Here is an 18,899-nt window from a genome sequence, read left to right as displayed (position 1 = left end):
CAATTACTTTCATTGAGTATCCCCACATGAATTTTTTCCAACACCAATCCCTCGCTTCCTGCGTCATACCCAACACATTCGGTCCAATTAGCGTGTATCTCAAGGGTTCAAAATGTTCACAATATAAGGTGAGGCGTTTTAAGTTTTCTATCCAGATTTTGCCCTCACAAAATCTACACCATGGGGTCTGTCCAACTTGAGTATCATTTTCCCATTTAATAGTTTTCTCAAAAGTATGGAACTGATTAAGTTTGAATCTCAGATACAGATCTGTTTATTAGCCGGAAATTTGGTCAAATAGGCTTTGCGCGGCACTCTCGATGTTGCAAATTTTGCAGCTTCAGAGTATAATCTTTTTATATGCATTTCCTCTAGTGTTACTAACCAATCCTGCTCATTTAAACGTTTCTTTACATATCCCGTGCGGAATTCAAGATCTATTGGTTTTAAACCACATTCAGCAAGTTTCTTTATCATACATTTTGAAAACACCAGCAACGATGTAGGAACACGATTCCCAATCATAATTAAGAATTCCTCATGCAGTGACTGTTGCGGCGGAAACATCTTCCCATAATTTGTTAGCTGTCGACATTGAAACCTGGTTGATAAGGCGGAGATTCCCAACTCCTGTCGTAAGATACAGTTTGGTAGTGATTTTGAGAGTCTCAAAGTTGATTTCCACAATTGCCCTTGGATTTGATCTAATATTGAGTCTATGTTACAAAGACATAAATCAAGTCCATAAACTAGAATTGCTTCCACTTTCAGCATGTAGAATTGCAAGAGTGGTTCCATTTGAAAATTTACAATGTTTCATGAATACCATCCGCATTTGTGTGGTTGGAACATTTTTTTTTACATTTAGATTTGAAAACCACGTTTTTCTTGAGGGTGAATCAATTACATCATATCCCAAGTATCTCATGTGTAATGCAATGGGCATGTGAATAGCATTTATAGACCATTGCATTTTGGGAAGTTTCTTTTTCATGTTTTTTAGTATGAAAATACTTGACTTCTCGACGTTGCATGTTAAGTTGTTTTTAAAAAGATAAGATGCAAATGTTTCCAATTTTCTTTGTAAGCCGTATGGGGTTCGGTCAAAAAACGGCACATCATCTGCAAATGCAATCCATTGGATACGCAAATGTGCCAATATTGCTGGATAACTTATTTCCGCATTCCATATTGCCTCAATGTCAGAGATGTAGAGGTTAAACAGGCTAGCTGCCAAGTTGCAACCCTGTTTATCCCCCACCTCAGTTGGAATCGGGACAGTTGTGGAGCCAGAATTGTTAATGCGGACCAAATATGATGTATTTTGATGTAATTTGGCCAACATTGCAATTAGATGATGCGGAATCCCCATTACATCCAGCTTTTCCCAAAGAAGAGTCCTAATGACGCAGTCAAAAGCTGCTGTTAAGTCCACGGATGCCATATACAGTGGACTCGTATTTGGAATATTCGTTTGGGCATTTAAGTGCGCGAGAACGGTTGCATTCAAAGCAGTTCCCATTCCGGCACGGAAGCCGATCTGAAATGTCGAGAGGATAGCTCGTTGTTTTATGATCGTCTTAAGCTGTTGTAGCAGCAAGATAGCCAGGGTCTTGGCACTCGCGTCAATCAAAGCAATTGGACGAAAATTGCTTGGGTTTGTTTTGTCACTTTTCTTATGAATCGGAACTATGACCGATTGGAGCCAAGATGAAGGAATGGTAGATGAGCGAGAAATCTCATCAAATTGGGTTTTTAATATCGGAGCCCATAATTGGACATTTTCTTTCAATACACATGGTGGAATACAATCCGGGCCAGGAGCTCTTGATTTGTTCAGCTTTTCGAGTGGCCATGTGATATCCTCTAGTGACCAACCCTCAAATTTTTCCAACGATTGGTCATTAAACTTAGCGGGAAGTACTTAAAATCTTTCCGGTAAAGCAAATTTTTCTTTGTAATGTTGTATCCATGTTTCTGCACTTATACTAGAACTTTGATTCACCATTTGTTGGAGATCATTACCCCTTAGGAGTGACCAGATGGAGCGCCTGTCATTTCTACACAATGAGGCGATCATTGATTGATTCGTTGAGTTATGAAGGTAGATTCTATAATTTTTTATGTGATTACCATATTTATTAAGTACCTTTTCGTTTTTGTTTGATAATCAAGGTTAGATAAACCCATTCTATTTAATTTCGAAATTTCACAATTCTTTTGTTTCTTTAGGATTGCAACTCGAGTGGCCAATAGATCAACTCCTGGCGGCTTTGTTATTTCTTTTGCTTTTAGAAAAACCAAATATAGGAGCGCTATTGTGATGATTGAGTTTTGTATTGTAGATGAGACTGTTACATTTGAGTCATAATCATTCCTGCAACTATATGCAAGCAAGCATCTTAATGATAGCATTTAGATTTTTACAAGTTTTAGTATTCCATCGTAAGGAAGCACCTGGTCGATCTTCCAAAATAAACACACTAAATGGATCTAATGGCAAGATTAAAATATTTACATTTTAGCATTGTACAGTGCATTGCAGGACAGGAATGTGTGCTGTGGGCTACTGTGTTTATTCTCTGCGTCTCTGTAAATTTCATGGTCTGTGCATTTGCTTACCTGGAAGGAAGATAACTTGCCCAAAAGGATGCACTGGCTCGTTGGGAGGCAGAGGGGAAAAGCCAGTTCTTGAGGGCCCTCTTGAAGACAAGATGGTCATCGATGCGTTGGATGCAAGAAGGATGTTGCTCTCAAGTGTGGCGAGCAAAATGGCTGAGGGGACTGGAAAGAACAAATGGGTCAGGAGCGTCTTCAGCTGACCAAATGCCCAAAATGACTTTATTCAGTTTCCAATTAACCATTTCCTTCATTTCCACCAATTGCCGGTTGCTCCCATGCCAACAGAAATGTGAACAATTTCACAATGTCACCTGTGTTCGCATCTGCTCTTGTATTTTTTTTTTTGTACTCTCTCAATAAGAGGTAAGGTTAAGAGAGGATATGTGCAGATTTAATTCTCTTCAAACTTGTCTTAGCATAGTAATCTGTCAGTATAAATGTTGATGGTATGAAGAGTGACACGTACTTTGCATTTTTTAAGGAAGGGTGGTTGGAATTATCCAGAAGAACTGGCGGGACTATGTGGTGACATTCCCGTCTAAAGAGGAGACCCAGACCCAGGGGAGGAATGCACAGAAGATCCTGGTTACTCCTTGGGACTATAGAATTCCTAAAATCCGGATCAGTACCCACCAGGCGGAAGCACTGCAGGTAGATGGGAGGCCGGGGTGGGTCTTGTTAGATCTGTGGTTTCCTTTCTTTTTGTGTCATTAACCATTTGTTCCGTTTGACACCCTAACCATGCAGAATAGATCAAAGTATGTTAGATTTCTAGCCGATCCTAGACACATTTCTGTGTATACCGCAATTAAAGCACCCAGACGTTGGGCTGAACTCACGTGGCGGCCACCCATGTTGAAACTACCCACCCTGCGCTGATAGCACCCGTTAGTCCTCACCCTGGACAGACAATTTTGTCCTGTCCACACATGCACTATATAATGATAAAATGAATGTTTTTCTTGAATGACCCTCGCCTTCAGCCAACTTCTCTGCCGATACATCTCGGCTCTAGCCCACTAGACCAACACACGTCTGTGTTATTGCAACTCTGTCCTGCAATACCCACTTACCTTTCCTGTACTGAGGCATTTGCTGGTCTGTCAGTATGTTTTAATCCTGACATGCCGCAGCATGGCCTGCTGTTTCAGTACAGCAATCCATAACCTCTGTGCCAATGCCTTGCAATCATGACATGCAGCTAGGCAATCCCAATGTGTATACCCATCCATTGGAATTGAAGAGTAATGGTTCTTCCACATGGCCGCAAATGCTACTTAACATATACTTTAAAGTGCTAGCATCAGTGCACTGTGCACCCCATTCATAACCTGCAGTAATCTGTTATTGCCGTAATGGGAACAACCTGCCGCTCTACCAATACACCTCGCCCCTCCCCTATGTCACCTGGTAGCCTACTAATCAAACAACCTCCACACTGCCCATACATTTTGCCAATGCATTTTAGTCCTCCCATTCTGCACCCTAGTCATTTCAAAGCAGGGATTGCACATAGCTCTCATTTTGCATCTTCATCCCAGTTTACAGACCCCCCCCCTTTACTACTCCAGTAGTGGGACTCTCACGTTACTAGTTCACATAATCCTAGACTACATCACCCCCGTTATTCTGCTACTGAAAACCCACACACCACTCTGCCCTAGCCTCACAACCCTCTTATATACTAGTACTAGTACCAGTGCCCACTCCCAGTTCTGCAGGTGGATCTCAGTCTTAACTTGCAGTAGTATGGGTGCAAACAGCACTCAAAGCTGGTTGTTCCCTCATGCGTCAGGCTACTACGAGCACTGGGTTTTTCATGAGGATTTTATTGACCAATTATTTGCCAATTTGCTTAACCTCTATGCGGCACGCAACGTTGTGAAAATGTTATGTTTCTGCCGCACCTACGAGCCTTGTGATTGCCCAGATTTTGTTTTCCCTACGTGTTCATGGCCATTCCAAAATGGCCGCCCTACGCGCACTGGAGTGCCCCCTAACCTGCTAACCAGGCTGCAGTTGCTGCCGCATCCCCATTGGCCAGCTACAGCCTTTACCAGGCCAATCCCAAGCCGGCAGGCGCAGCCGGCCCTAATCCCAAAGGCCTGCACCTAAGGCCCAGTTGGCACCCCTGTTAGTGCACCGGAGCATGAGGACAAGTACCCCTCAGAAGTTTCGTCCTACACCTATCTTCTAGCGTCTGGACATCTTCGCCTGTGCCCTATTCCTCCAAGGCATAATACGGTATTGCTTACCCTGCCACCCTATACCCTATACAACAATACTAGTATGCTCTCCCACAATACCCCTGGGTCTACCAAACCACATACCGCTCGCATAGTCACACAAAGAAATGACTAGGTTTGTCACGCACTGTAACCTTTGGCTAAACACTGACTATGTAAGATCCATTCTGCCCACGCACTTGCTTTGATATAGTCCATGTACAGTCATTACCCAATGTTTTACATGTCCCGTGCTGATATTAGACCCAGCAATCTCGGTACTCATGCTGCTGGTCTACTGGATCTGTCAACTGTAACTAACTCGCCTTAACTGCCAATATTCACTGAGCCCTCAGCTGCCTGCCATTTGATTGTTGATTTTATCCTACAGTGCTTGCCATTTGATTGTTGAATTTAGCCTACAGTGCCTGCCATTTGATTCACACTTAGCCTACAGTGCCTGCCATTTGATTCACATAACCTTGCCTAAAGTAATCTTAGTGTACTTTAAAACTAACTCCACCTATTCACGTGCCATTATCACGATCCCTGACCCCATAGTACGCTTAAATCAAAGTACTATAAAGTAACCCTAAACTAGTTAGAACTTGATTCCAGCTTACTCTGACGCCAAACCTCTGCCTGAACCCCAAAGTCTTCTACGGACTAGTGACCACTTACAATTTGTCAGGCCTAGCTCACGATCATGAGTAAAATCTTAAGGACCCAGATAATCCAACTTCTATTAAGCCTGCTAGCCATTATGGCCACTGCCTCCCTAGCCTCATGTCCACCTAAAGACAGAAACATGAGATTGAGATCAAGACTGCCATGTCTCTACGAACCTAAAATAAACTACATCAGGAGAGGCCTAACACGTAAGACTGCCCAACCTACAAAACTACCCAACAAACTTACACAGCAGTATAACTATAATAATCTAACTTCTGTAGCTCTGACCACAATAACAACAAACCCCCGAAGAGCTAACCTACCCACAGCTAAACATCCTCCCACTACTAAACCTACAAGTAACTTCTCTCTATCTGGGTCACTTATCAACGCCAGATCTATGGTGGCTCACACTACAGACATCGCTGACATCCTAGCAAACGAGAACCTGGACTTACTGGCCATAACTGAAACATGGCTCCATGAGGCTGCAGGCACTGCCCTCATGTTAGCTGTACCAGATGGCTACCAGATACTCAGAGTCGACAGACCAAATGTCAGAGGCGGTGGTATAGCCATTATTCCTAAAACTAACCTACCTATCAGACTGGCTCCCATCCCATCGTACCAATCCTATGAGCTACTCGCAGCTAAACTTCACCTCTCCAATAACCGTACCCTTACTATCCATGTGGTCTACAGACCGCCCGGACCATTTGGCTCCTTTGAGGACGACCTAAACTGTATCCTAGCCAAAAACACCAAAGACAATGCGCAAACTTTGCTTCTGGGAGACTTGAATCTCGGTTTCAACGACAATGATGACAAACATGCCCAATCAGTAGCTGACATGTGTAGGGGTGGTGACTTTTTGTGTCAGCCCATAGTTCTTCAGTAATACAAAGAGAGGACCCTGGATTGGGTTGCCGACATGAACTGTAACACCATCATTACCAATATTACACCGCAATCCTGGACTGACCATTATGTAATCACCTTTTCAGGATTTCCTTACCTCATCCACCCTAATACAATAGTCATGATACCACCACTCCCCACCAGAAGTAAAAAGGACATTACTGCAGAAAAGTTACTACCACATCTCCTCCCTGTTCTCAACAATATTGCCAACCTTACAGACCCCACTTCCCTAATTGAAGTCTTCAATAGCGCCATGACCCAGGCACTAGACACTATTACACCTATCAAAACCCGCAAAGGTAGACAGAAATCTCGCCTCAATGCGTGGTTCACACCCCAATTGAAAGAACTAAGGACCCAAAAAAGAAAGCTGCAAGCTATCTGGCACCACTCGCCCACTGAGGAGAATAAAGATAAGCTAACAAACATGTCCAAACTGTACAAGAAGGAAATAATACTAAAAAGAACACATTTAACAACAGAATATCGAAGGCAAAATCGGACACGAAGGAACTATTCTAAATCATCCACGAAATGGAGTCACCAATACCTTAGGTTGATAACACTCCCAAGGACAAGCCTTGGTGTACCGATATACCAAATGCGTTCCTGAATAAAATCACCTCTCTCCAACCCAAAATAGCTAAAAAGAAAGCCTCTCTGCTCTTACCTGTGGAGCCCTTGCCTCAGCAGCAACTACCTCACATTCCTAATGATAGTACCACCCTGCCCTTCAGCTTGAAGAAAATATCTATCACTGAAACAGAAAAAATTATACTTTCACTCAAACCTTCTAATTGTAAAGGAGACCACTGCCCAGCCCAAATTATAAAGGATGCAGCTAGAGACCTAGCCCCTTTCATCACAAAGCTCATCAACTCCTCCTTCAAGATAAACTTAGTGCCTAATAACCTTAAACAATCCTGGGTGCTCCCACTGCTCAAAAAACAAACTTTAGACCTGTCTATCCCAATTAACTAATGACCCATCACTAATGTCTGTTTTCTACTTAAAATCATCGACAGAGTAGCCTTCTTACAAATACAAGACTGCTTAGAAGCTAACAACCTACTAGGATCACATCAATCCGGCTTCCGCCCCCTCCATGGCACAGAAACAGCCTTGATTGACCATAAGACCCAAATTGACGAGTTGAAGGATAATGGTAAATCTGCTATGCTACTCCTCCTTGACCTATCGGCAGCCTTTGACCTGGTGGATCATGCAGTCTTATGCAACCACCTTAGGTCAGATGCCCATTTCTAAAGTGATGCTATAAACTGGGTTCAATCCTTCCTAGCAAACCGTACTATGAGTCTTCTCCCCTCTAGCAGCTGCCAACCCCATACAAGTCTCCTGCGCCGTACCTCGGGGATCATGTGCATCTCCCACCATGTATAACCTCTTTACTAAGCCCTTGTTTGACAAGTTGGATAGACTGGGTGTCACCTACACAAATTACGCAGATGACACCCAGATCCTCATTCCCCTTTCGGGCAACTTTCTGGAAGACTCGGCCTTAGTAAACAAGATATATCTCTTCATTCAGGCATGGATGGCATCTCATGGCCTATGCCTGAATGCCGAAAAAACGGAGCTACTGATCCTAGGCTCAGACACGGCCATTAAAAAACTCAACCGTAGCTATACCTCATTCGACATTGACAATAATGTCATCAAAGTGATGCCTGTAGTTAAAACCCTTGGCTTCCATCTTGACTCTGCACTCACCCTTAAGAAGCAAGTTAACTCCCTAGCATCAACAGCTTATACTTGCAAATTGATCTGAGCTTGCATACCATTTCTCTCTGAAACTAGCCGCATCACCTTAGCCAATGCCCTTATATTATCTAGACTGGGTTACTGCAACGCATTATACGCGGGATCCAATAAGTACATTACTGACAAAATGCAAATACTCCAAAACAATGCCCTTAGAGCAGCTCTGAATATTCCAAACAGAGATCATATCTCGGCATATAGAAGAGATGTCCATTGGCTCAAGATTAAGGATAGAGTCCTCCTTAAACACTCTCCCTCCCATCTAAATGCCTAAATAACATAGCACCCCTACCTTGTAGAAAGAATAAACAGGAGACCCTCTGACCGACCTATGAGATCTGCCAATGCCCACACTTGGGAAGTTCCCAGATATAAAAGGACTTCAGCTGGCGGTTCTAGCTTCCCGGTTATAGCCACTCAATTTTGGAACAAACTCCCTTTAGATGTCCGAATAGACCAACCTTATTCCAGTTTTAGACGGAAAGTTCTCACCTGGCTACAGACTAATGATACTTAATCCTGCCGACCTCTTCGCTTCCCAATTGATACTCTGCTATACCTACATTTTGACTATTTTTTTATTCTCCATATATTCCTTGCTACAACTATCTGGACCATCGACGTCACTGCAAAACATGCAGCATCCAATATGCTTTCTCTGTATGTAATTGTCTATCATCTTGCATGTACTCACCCTGTAACCAAGCTACTAAGTAACCTTGTGTTGCTTGTGCCCAGCTACCTGAGGGTTTTGGTTGCACTCTATCAAATAAACAATCTTTTTCACAGATCTGCTGAGTTGTTTTACAAATTAGTAAATTCCTTTTAGAAAATGCATTTTCAGTCACGTTTGTGGTAATAGAAGTTATATATAAGTGGTGAAATGAGATTCGCACCAGGGGAGGGGCGCACAGCTGATCAGGTGACTGTAGAAGCAGGAGGGAACTAACTGTATGCCCACATTTACCAACCACCTGAGGCTCTTCCCGGGGTGGAGTCATCTTGATTGTGGGGAGACAACAGGGAGCTGTGTGCTCTGGTCCCGGAGCTCCTCCAGTCTGCGGCTGCCGCTATGGAAATAGAAAATGGCAGCGGCCCTCTGTTTGTTTTTTTTTAACATGAGATTGGGCTTGTGCAATACATGCTGTGCCCATCTCCCATTAAAAATATATTTCTGATCCTTGTGAATCTGCTTGGAATCGCATGCTGTGCATATAGTCCGACATCTAGTGGCAATCGCGGAGTATTGCATGTTGTCTTTCGAGGATCGAAGGGGGGGCGTCGACATGGGTGTGCTTGTAACACTATCCCTAACGTGACGTGTAGTGTACCCAAAATTCCTTGCGCGGCGAGGTCCCTGAGATTGTTTTTTCCGCCCAGCTAGCTGCTCACCCTATGCACAGCACGTACATTGCCAAATTACAACTTCTTTATCCACAACCGTTGGTTGTTTAGTCTTCAACCTTTCATCGACAACTACTTCTGGACCCTACGCCTACGTAGTTCAGCGGCTGGCGCTTTGGTCGACACTGTCGACCGTGTGGCCTCGGCCCTCCAGTCAGGCCTATACAGTAGGGAAGAGTAGTGTCCCGGGGTTTGGTTCTTTCTAGAATGCATCTCCTTTCCCCCCTCTTTTCCCTTCTGGTCTTGCTGTTGCCCTTTACATTAATTTTGGAGAGGACTCCCTTTAAGTTTTGCCCATCCTGCAATGGCAAATACCAGTGGAAGGACACTCACCAAAAGTGTAACAAGTGTCTACCTTGTGATCTCAACGAACGATCCTGCAAGTCTTGCCAGCTTTTTTGTCCACAGACGCTAAAAAATTGGCGGACAAAGCAGTGGGCGGCCAATGCCATGCAGCCCGAGAGTGGTTCCCCTGTGCCTGTCCCCGGCCCGACAGGCAGGCCACCAGTGCTGCTATGGGGAGACATCCCAGCGACAGGGGCACACCCGCATCACAAAAGGGAAAGCACACAACCCCACAAGCTTCCTCGACGAATATGTCGAGGAAGCAACAGACGCCAACGGGCCTGTCGAAAGTTTCAACGAAGCCCACCAATCATCATGATTGGCCGCCCTCCCCACAACCGTTGTCACGGCCTGCCTGCAGGCATTTAACCCATTAACGGCGTCTCCACCAAACAAGACGAGCGCTGAACGCCTCATAAGAGCGTGTCAGCGCCACTGGTGTTAGCAGCACCACAAACCTTGACAAAGCCTGCAGGCACGTCGAAAGCACTCCCAGATCCGCCGGAGCTACGCGGGAGTATTGTGGCCATTGTTTCAGAGGCAAATAAATATAAAGACATGCTCTTGAGAGGAGTATTCAGAAGGGTCACTGCCCCTCTCTAAGGCTATGGCTGATAAATCTCGACCTCCTAAGGACCCATATCCTCCAGAAGATCCCTCCAAACCCCTCTGGTTCATCTCTATGGACCAGAGTTAGGTTTGAAGGTTATATGGACAAACTTCCAAAGTTTGACTTCTCTGAGAAATGTATTACCCCAAAAAGACCTAGGGAGGAGGATGTCTGCCCTACTCTTTCAAAAGTACAAACCCGTTCCAGTACATTGCCCCAGGAAGAGGTTTTAGAATTCTCACAACCTGAACCTACTATGGTCGGGAAGGAAAGTCCTTTTGAGGAGACACCAGACCAGTGCCCAGACTGGGGTGTGGAACAGCCGGCAGAGGAAGCCCCAAAGCTTTCACTCACTACAATTCCAGTTCCAGACCATGTTCAAATTGTCACACAAGAGACAGTACAGGACACAGACTTTATGGAAGACATCTTAAAAGAGAAACCCCCCCACAAGTCAGTCGATACCATTGCTCCTATGTATCAAGAAGCGCCTCGCAGCCTCATTGTTGTCCCCATCTCTTACAAGAGCGGTCAACCCTCCAGTAGAAAAACTTTTTCGCCCCTTCCCTTCAGACCCGCTGTACATCTGGGGCCATGCCAATCCAGGCTCCTTGGTAGTCACTACTAGCAGATAGAGGGCCTGAGTGCCGTTGTCCACGGCAGAGGCACCATCAGACAAGGACTGTAAAAAGTTGTACGCCCTCGGAAAGTGCATCACTACGTCAGCCGAAATTCCACTAGGATTGCCAATAACACTACGCTGCTGGCAAGTTATAGTGACGTACAATGGAACTTACTTCAGGAGGGGCTACAAGAAATCCCGTAACCGGTACAATCGCGCCTGCTGGCGGTTGTCTCGCAAGGTAGACGGATCAACCAAAATATCCTGAAGAACACCTTAGATGCAGCTGAAACAGCAGGCCGGGCCCTGGCCCAGGATACCCTTCTCAAAAGGCACGCCTTGCTCAACAATCCGGACTTTAAGCCTAAGACACAGGCATCCCTTATGAAGAAACCAGTGGAGGAAACTAATTTGTTTGAGAAGGCAGTCGGTGATGCATTAGAAACAGCAAAGGAGTATGAGACTCTTAGGGTCTTGCTGTGATTTGATTCAAAGACTTATCAACAACAAGGAGGTAACTCTCACCATTCCTTTCGGGGGCAGTCCTTCGCACGTTTCCCCCCCCACCCCCACAACCAGTATGGGACAGGGAGTGCACCATGGTCCTCCTGACAGTGCGCAACTGCCACAGGTCAGCGAAGAGGCAAAGGTACGGGTAGGAACTCTACCCGAAGAGGCTCCCCGCCCTCTGCTAAAAAATGACTTGCCAGTCCGGGTCCCCTCCCATGCCTCCCCGGTCGGGGGATGAATAACATCTTTCCTTCACGCATGGGAGGGGATCACTTCAGACCAGTGGGTGCTCAAGACGGTTGCGCACGGTTATTGTATAGAGTTCAACCAGCCACCTCGATACCGTCCACCAACATCCAGATGCCTATCGCCAGAACACCTGAAAATTCTGCTACACGAGGTGGAGATCTTTCAAGAAAAGGGCGCCATAGAAGTCGTCCCCTTTCTACAGGTAAACAAGTGTATTTATTCAGTGTACTTCCTTGTACCCAAAAAGGATCTCACCATGTGCCCTGTGTTAGACTTGGGCCTAGCGAACAAGTTTGTCAAGCCACAAAATACCGAAGGTTGATTATAGAGGACAGGCACTATCAGTTCAAGATCCTTCCCTTCGGCCTTGCCTCAGCCCCAAGGGTGTTTACGAAGGTACTGGCATTAGTAGGGGCTAACCTGCTGTCACGACCCTCATCCCAGATCCCCACTGGCAAGTCTATTTGCCAGGTGGAATCAGGATTCGTATCTCAAATAAGACCTGGTATCCACTCCCCAGGCCCTCTTGGGGCCAGTCCTGGCGCCTTTTGCAACAGGCTCATACATTGTGAGAGACATGTGTCCAGGAACTACTTTTTTAGGCTATCAGCCAACATAGAGGCATCCACATAGCTTGGTTCTCGGAACCAAGCTAGGCGGTATAGTGTTTTGGTTGTGGTGGCCTAGGGACGTGGGGACTATTTAGACCATACCCGGACAAGACCACACGCTTCGTGTTATTTGCAGTCTGCAACGTGACGCTCACCGTGTCCAGCTACTTTTCGAGCCTGGGAGAACCAGCACCTGCAGAAAGACAAAAGAACATCGTTAGCAGTAGCATCTTACCTGCATTCTCCATCTTCATTTGCTCTCAGCTCCTGAACAGCTCGGTTGAATCAGCGCGCCTCCTGTACCGAAGGACCTGCAAGAAGCGAAAAGACATTAGAGGAGGCATTAAAGACATAGCAAGGTACGAACTATTCGAATAGGCTTACCTGGCTGGTCGTCTTCCGATTGACATCGCTTCGAGAATCCACACTCGTTGAGAGCATACCGCGACGTACAAAAAAGAAGGAAAAAACAGGTCAGCGAATAAAGACATTGCTGCGCAAAGCGCTTCCTTACCACATTGTAGCGCTCTTTGGGCATCATTACCGGCGAGTTCCAACTTAGCCACTTCGCCTCACGGACGCTCTGCACACCTAAGGGAGCAGAAACAGAGGCATTACCACACAGAAAAAGGCATGCAGGAATAACAACTCAAAACCGCAATAAGACCTACCTTAAAGACATTAAGCGGTTTGCTGTCAGTGAAGTAACTAGACCGCACTCGCCCACGAAAGACGACGCGCCCCTGCCAAGAAAGCTGGACGGAGAGCTCGCCCACATCTAAACACAGCCCTCCTGTATTTCAAGGCGGACCACACCTGGGGTCCATAGAGAAGGATACCAGTGACCAACTGGCTGGGTGGCGTTCCCGTGGATTTCAGGTGAGCGTAATACCTGCGCAGGAAGTCCATTCCAGTCTGTCTTTACCTTGACGACTGGCTAATAACAGGGGATTCGTACTGAACATGCCCATCAAATACCCCGAAGACAGTAAATCACCTCTTCAGTCTGGGATTCTCGATCAATGAGAAAAGGTCCAGCCTAGACCCCAGCCAAGTCAAGCAATTTCTGGGGGCTCTAATTCAGACCAAAGACTGCCTTGTTTTCCTCTCCAACGAGAGGGTTCAAAACATGCTGTTCCAGATCCCTCACTATGTAGCCAATCACGAGGTGACCGTACGCAAAGCCATGCAACTGTTGGGGATGATGACCACCTGCATTTATCTAGTCCCACACGTACGTTTGCTCATGCGCCCCATGCAAGAGTGGCTCTCAAGCCTATGGTGTCAGGCCAGCGGACAATGGGACGATCGTGGTTGTCTTGGCAGCCCTTGTTCTCGCTCTGCAGTGGTGGTCAAGGAAAACCCTCTTACAGGGGAAAACCATCACCACCCCCGCAGTAGTAGCCACTCTCACCACAGACACATCTGACTGGGTGGTGGGCCCACCTCCTTCATCAGACGGCGCAGAGCATTGGGTCCCCAGCATTAGCATTCAACCACATAAACCTGTTGGAATTGTTACCAGTATTCAAAGCCCTGAAGGCCTTTCAAACACACCTCCAGGGAAAGACAGTCCTAGTCCTCTCGCACAGCACCACGGCCATGTATTACCTGAACAAGCAACGGAGCACTCACTCTCCAAGGCTATCCAAACTGTCTCAGAACATATGTAAATGGGCTCTCAAACACAAGATGTTCCTCCTGTCACAACACATTCCAGGGGAACTCAATCTTCTGGCTGAGGTGCTCAGCCGAGCCTTCACAGACTGGGGCTTCCCAGAGATCGACTTGTTCGCAACTCTGGAGAACTCAGTGCCCAGAATGCACCTCCATGTACCTGCAGAACCGCTCCAAGGGGAACGGTCCCTGGATAATGTGGTCAGCAAAATTTGCCCACCCCTACCCCTGACTCGCCTGCTCAAGAAGATGGTGCACAAGATGCACCAGGAACCAGTCGCGATGATTCTGGCGGCCCCTATGTGGGCCCGCCAACCCTGGTTCTCATCTGATGGCAATGTTGGCCTCCCCTGCGAGGAAGGTACCATGCCCATACAACATGCAATCACAGGACAGGGGGGGAAACACTCCATCCATGCCCGCAAAAACTCAATTTAGCCTCCTGGCTGCTGAGGTCCTAGAGTTCGGACACTTCCAACTTCCTCAAAGATGCATGGACATACTTGGAGAAGCAAGAAAGCCTAACACCAGACATTGCTACTCCAACAAATGGAAGCGCTTTGTCATCTGGTGCAATTTCAAGAGCGTCAATCCCATAGACTTCTCACCAACACATATTGTCCTGTACCTGACTACTAGACTCAGGTCTGGTTTTTAATTCCATGAAGGTCCACTTAGCTGCACTTTCAGTTTACACTACATCCCCGAAAAAAGGTTTTATGGAAGGGGTTAAAAGACTTAATCCCCCTATTTCCAACCCAGCTCCCGTATGGTACCTGAAGGTGGTTCTAACACGACTAATGGGACCTCCCTCTGAACCTATACATAAGGCTAGCCCTGAGGTATAAGGGCTGAGGAGACGCTGTTTGGCTGTTTGGCGAGTTAGGCGATGGATCCATCAATTTTGGTTGCCTCAACACCACTAAGGACTCGAGCTCAACTCAAGCGCGTGGTCCCGCTTGAACCTCCAGAGCCCCTGGCGAAAAAATGCCGTCAGAAGCAGGTGAGCCAATATTTTTCATGTAACTCGCCCAGACAATTTTGGTCACGTGAAAGAATCCATTCCCCATTCATATGATAATGACAATGTGTTCATTGGCCCAGCCGAAGTAAAGTCTTATTCGAAGTCTCCTGGATCCAACTCCCACTTAAACCCTGACGTTACGTTGGATATCTTGCAGGTTACACATCATACACCCAAATTGGCTCAGAAAAGATCTAAAACTCGCCGTATATCGAGCCACGAACTACTACCGACGTGTGATTCGCTTGAAAATTGCAACCACGCCACGGTGGACTTACCGGTGGGATCGGATCCCTCCCTTGTAGGCTGCGATGAGGCGAGCGATTCCCCCCGGGAGTCGCGGAGTCCAATGGTGGAGCTGATGCGAGGCGCCCCCTCCCTGGATGCGCACTCGCGGGCGGTTGCTTCCGGCGAGTTCGCCGTGGATGAGGGGCGGAGCCGTTCGGTGGCTCCGGAGGAGGAAGCGGAGGATGTCGGGGGCCGTGACTCCCTAGCGGAGGCTGTGGATTCTGCACAGCGACTTGCTGATCTAGCGGAGGCGAGCCCCGGCAGTCGGGTCGTTGCGGAGCCTGGTAAGTGTTCGAACTGCTTCAATGAAGGCGAAGGACTTTCTGTCGCGGAGGCACATCGTGGTAACGACGTGTTGGTGATTAATCATGAAGGCATACTGCCTATAAAGGATAATCAACTACAATCGAACACACCAACACTCTCGCTAATACGCCCACCCGCAATCAATCCGACTGATGTTGGATTGACTGATGTTCAAGCTTTGACTGTTGACGTCCTATCAGGTGACAAACTATGGGTCGGCGACTCAGAGCCTGCCACCTCAGACAGGAGAAACTCGCTGGAGGTGGTATCATCAGTGTTAAAGAACCTGATATTAATGAACAAATCGTACTCAAATAAACATTCTGTCAAATCCACCCCTAAGTTTGTTGCAATGTCGGAGACTCCCCAGAAAAGGTGTCGTCCGAACATCACGACTTTAAATGGTCGTAGTTGGGAGTATGGCAAGAGTATGAATCACAAAGTCCTTGACCCTGTAACCCCAGATGAGTCAGTCTCGCCTATGCAAAATATAATAGCAGACTCACAAAAAAGACTCCCGATGCATGGTGGATTAAATCCTAACCCCAGACAGAATTCCCAGCATCAAATTACAAACGAGTCAAACAATGAAGGCTCTGTGAATGATTCGACCACAAAAGACTCCTCATTTATAGAACGCCTGTATCCGAAAATTAGACGGGAAAGGAATCGACATGGACACGTAAAACGTAACACACAAGGAAAAGGCAGGGAGAATCAGCCAGCCCCATGCGTGCATGTACCAGCAAATGAGCTTTTAATTGCCCTAACTTCGGCAATGGCGATTTCCTTAACACCTTTTACAAAGTTATATGAATCACTAAATGAAAATATAAAAGATATTTCGACCCTAACAGCCATGCTGAATTCAAAAGTGATGCACCTGGAGTCATTACAGTCCGCCCAGAAATCTAAATACGAGGAACAAAATCACACCATATTAGTGGGACTAAAGTCCTTAAATGAAGTCAAACTAAATGATAACATCGATAAACTCTTTGCAGAAGTTGCAAGGGAAGCCTTGTCTCTCTTTCGAAAACCGGAAAGTGAACAAACCTGGGAAGTGCAAATTCCGGGAAGTGATATAACACAATCAACAAAGTCAAAGGAAGGCTCTCGTGAAAAGGATAAATTCAATTGTGACAAGTTATCCAAAAAGCCGACTTCTAAAAGGCAAGACTCCGAAAGCCAAGCAGAAGGATCTGGAGAAAAAGAGAAAACAGCCTTGCCCCCTTTGCGTGATGTAGGTTGTTTCCTAGTGGAACCGTTGGCCGGGCCCCTAGCCAACTGCACTACATCGACAAGAGATAAGCCGGATGATGCTAATACCCTGGATATGCCCTTTAACACTGCTTTTCTACAATCGAAAAATATTACGAATCCAGCGTTACTGGACACCCAACAAGCTTCCAGTTCCATGCAGCCCGCGTCTGAGGTGTCACAAGCCAGTGACCCATGTATTCACCCTCCGTCTGTTATGGTGCCGGGCATGCTCTTTCCAATTTTTGGGAGTCAGGATGCAGAAACGCACTTGAAATCCCATGTGACCGGAAAAAAACCACAAGCTTGTTTGGAGAAAAAACAGAAGAATTTGCCGGCACGGAAAAAAGGGCAACAAAAGGGTGCTCGCAAATTCTTACGTAACCTAAACATGTTCAAACTGGTGGATAAGGCTATTACCTCGAGCTTGAAATTAGCCGATACGATTAATGAGAAGGTACCCGTACGCTCAATCGAAACGGTAAAGGAACCTGGTACTATTGAAAGCTTATCATGCCAAGAGGACCACTCAATTCAGATTGAGTTATTGGATCTTTCCACATATGAGGAGACTGATCCAACAAGTGACTCCGGTCCAAGTGAGCCACCAGGCATTGAAGTTCCACAGAAATGAAGTATCACTGGTTTAATGATTGCTCCAAAATGTGACGTTCCTCATCGACAGAATGATACTCGAATATCGCACAAAAGTTGCGCTGTCCCTGGGAGCAATAACCCGCTATCGTGTCCATTTGACCTCTCCAAACCGAGGCGATGCAAGATTATTCCTAACATAACTGGAGACGGGGTAAGGGCCAGTGTACCCAGGAGTCCGGTCTTTAAAACACTTCAAGAGAGACGGGAAGGTCAGCGTATGAATAAACCACAGAATACGTTCGTGCCCAGCAAAATCAACCGCATTGGCTCGAATGGAGCCAACCAAATGGAACGAAGCCGTGTCTCCCTCCCTACTTTCGCCACTGAATTCCGATGTCCTCGACTGGAAATGTCCTTCGATCACCTTCCATTGCCAAAAAAAAGCGATTTTTATGGCTGCACAAAGGCAAAAACAAATGGGTGAGAAAGAATCATCGATTCTAGTCAAACTAATGTTGGAAAGTCTATCTAGAGGAGATAACTTAATTTTGAATAGATCTAACGTATTAAAATTATTACATCATATTCCCTGTCTTCGGTCGCTTGAGTCAAAGGACATACAAACGGTAGAATTTCCAGATGAGATCCGTACAGACCTAGTGATCCTTCATTTAAATTCCCACATAATAGCGAATGAAATTTTGGAGGCTGAAGAAGACCTGCTATCGATGGGTTTTGATTTATATAAAGTGGAGGACGTCGAAAGCAGTGCAAATGAACAGAGACTGAAAGGCCCCCGAGATGCACGGGCCCCTCAGACAGATACACAACAGCCCAGTCTAATAGTACGAAATGCAAAGGTATCTAATTACTCTCAACGGCTGCCGCAGAAGCAAAACGAAAAACTGCAGCCGCAGAGGCAAAATGAAGAACTCCGAAACGTTTGTCACAAGGAAGTCATAAACCTGAACGACGAGCTCCTCGAGGAGAATGAGCCGAAGAGAATGACCCCGATGGAGAAAATCAAAATAACAATAGCAAACAGAACTCCAGTTCCTAGGGTAATGGCCCTGAATACAAATAATCAGGTAGAAAATGAGGCCCCGCAGGAATGGTCTTGGTTAGCTTCAGCCCTGCATATTAAAAAGAACAGCTAACGTTCGATCCTGAATTA

General features: G+C 46.2%; 1 protein-coding gene across 5 annotated transcripts in view; it reads left to right on the top strand.

Moving 5' to 3' along the window:
- The window catches only part of DIS3L (DIS3 like exosome 3'-5' exoribonuclease), a 1,101,103-nt gene that overhangs the window by 495,013 nt on the left and 587,191 nt on the right, over window positions 1-18,899 (top strand). For all 5 annotated transcript variants that reach the window (XM_069624265.1, XM_069624266.1, XM_069624267.1 and 2 more), the window contains one exon: window positions 3,104-3,273. In XM_069624265.1, the coding sequence (XP_069480366.1) occupies window positions 3,104-3,273 (170 nt within the window). The remainder of the gene's footprint in view (window positions 1-3,103; window positions 3,274-18,899) is intronic.

This window comes from Ambystoma mexicanum, chromosome 11 (assembly GCF_040938575.1).
Source record: "Ambystoma mexicanum isolate Mex_15411 chromosome 11, UKY_AmexF1_1, whole genome shotgun sequence".
Taxonomy (NCBI): domain Eukaryota; kingdom Metazoa; phylum Chordata; class Amphibia; order Caudata; family Ambystomatidae; genus Ambystoma; species Ambystoma mexicanum.
Note: the sequence above shows the minus strand (reverse complement) of the source record. Positions and strands in the feature narration are given on the sequence as shown.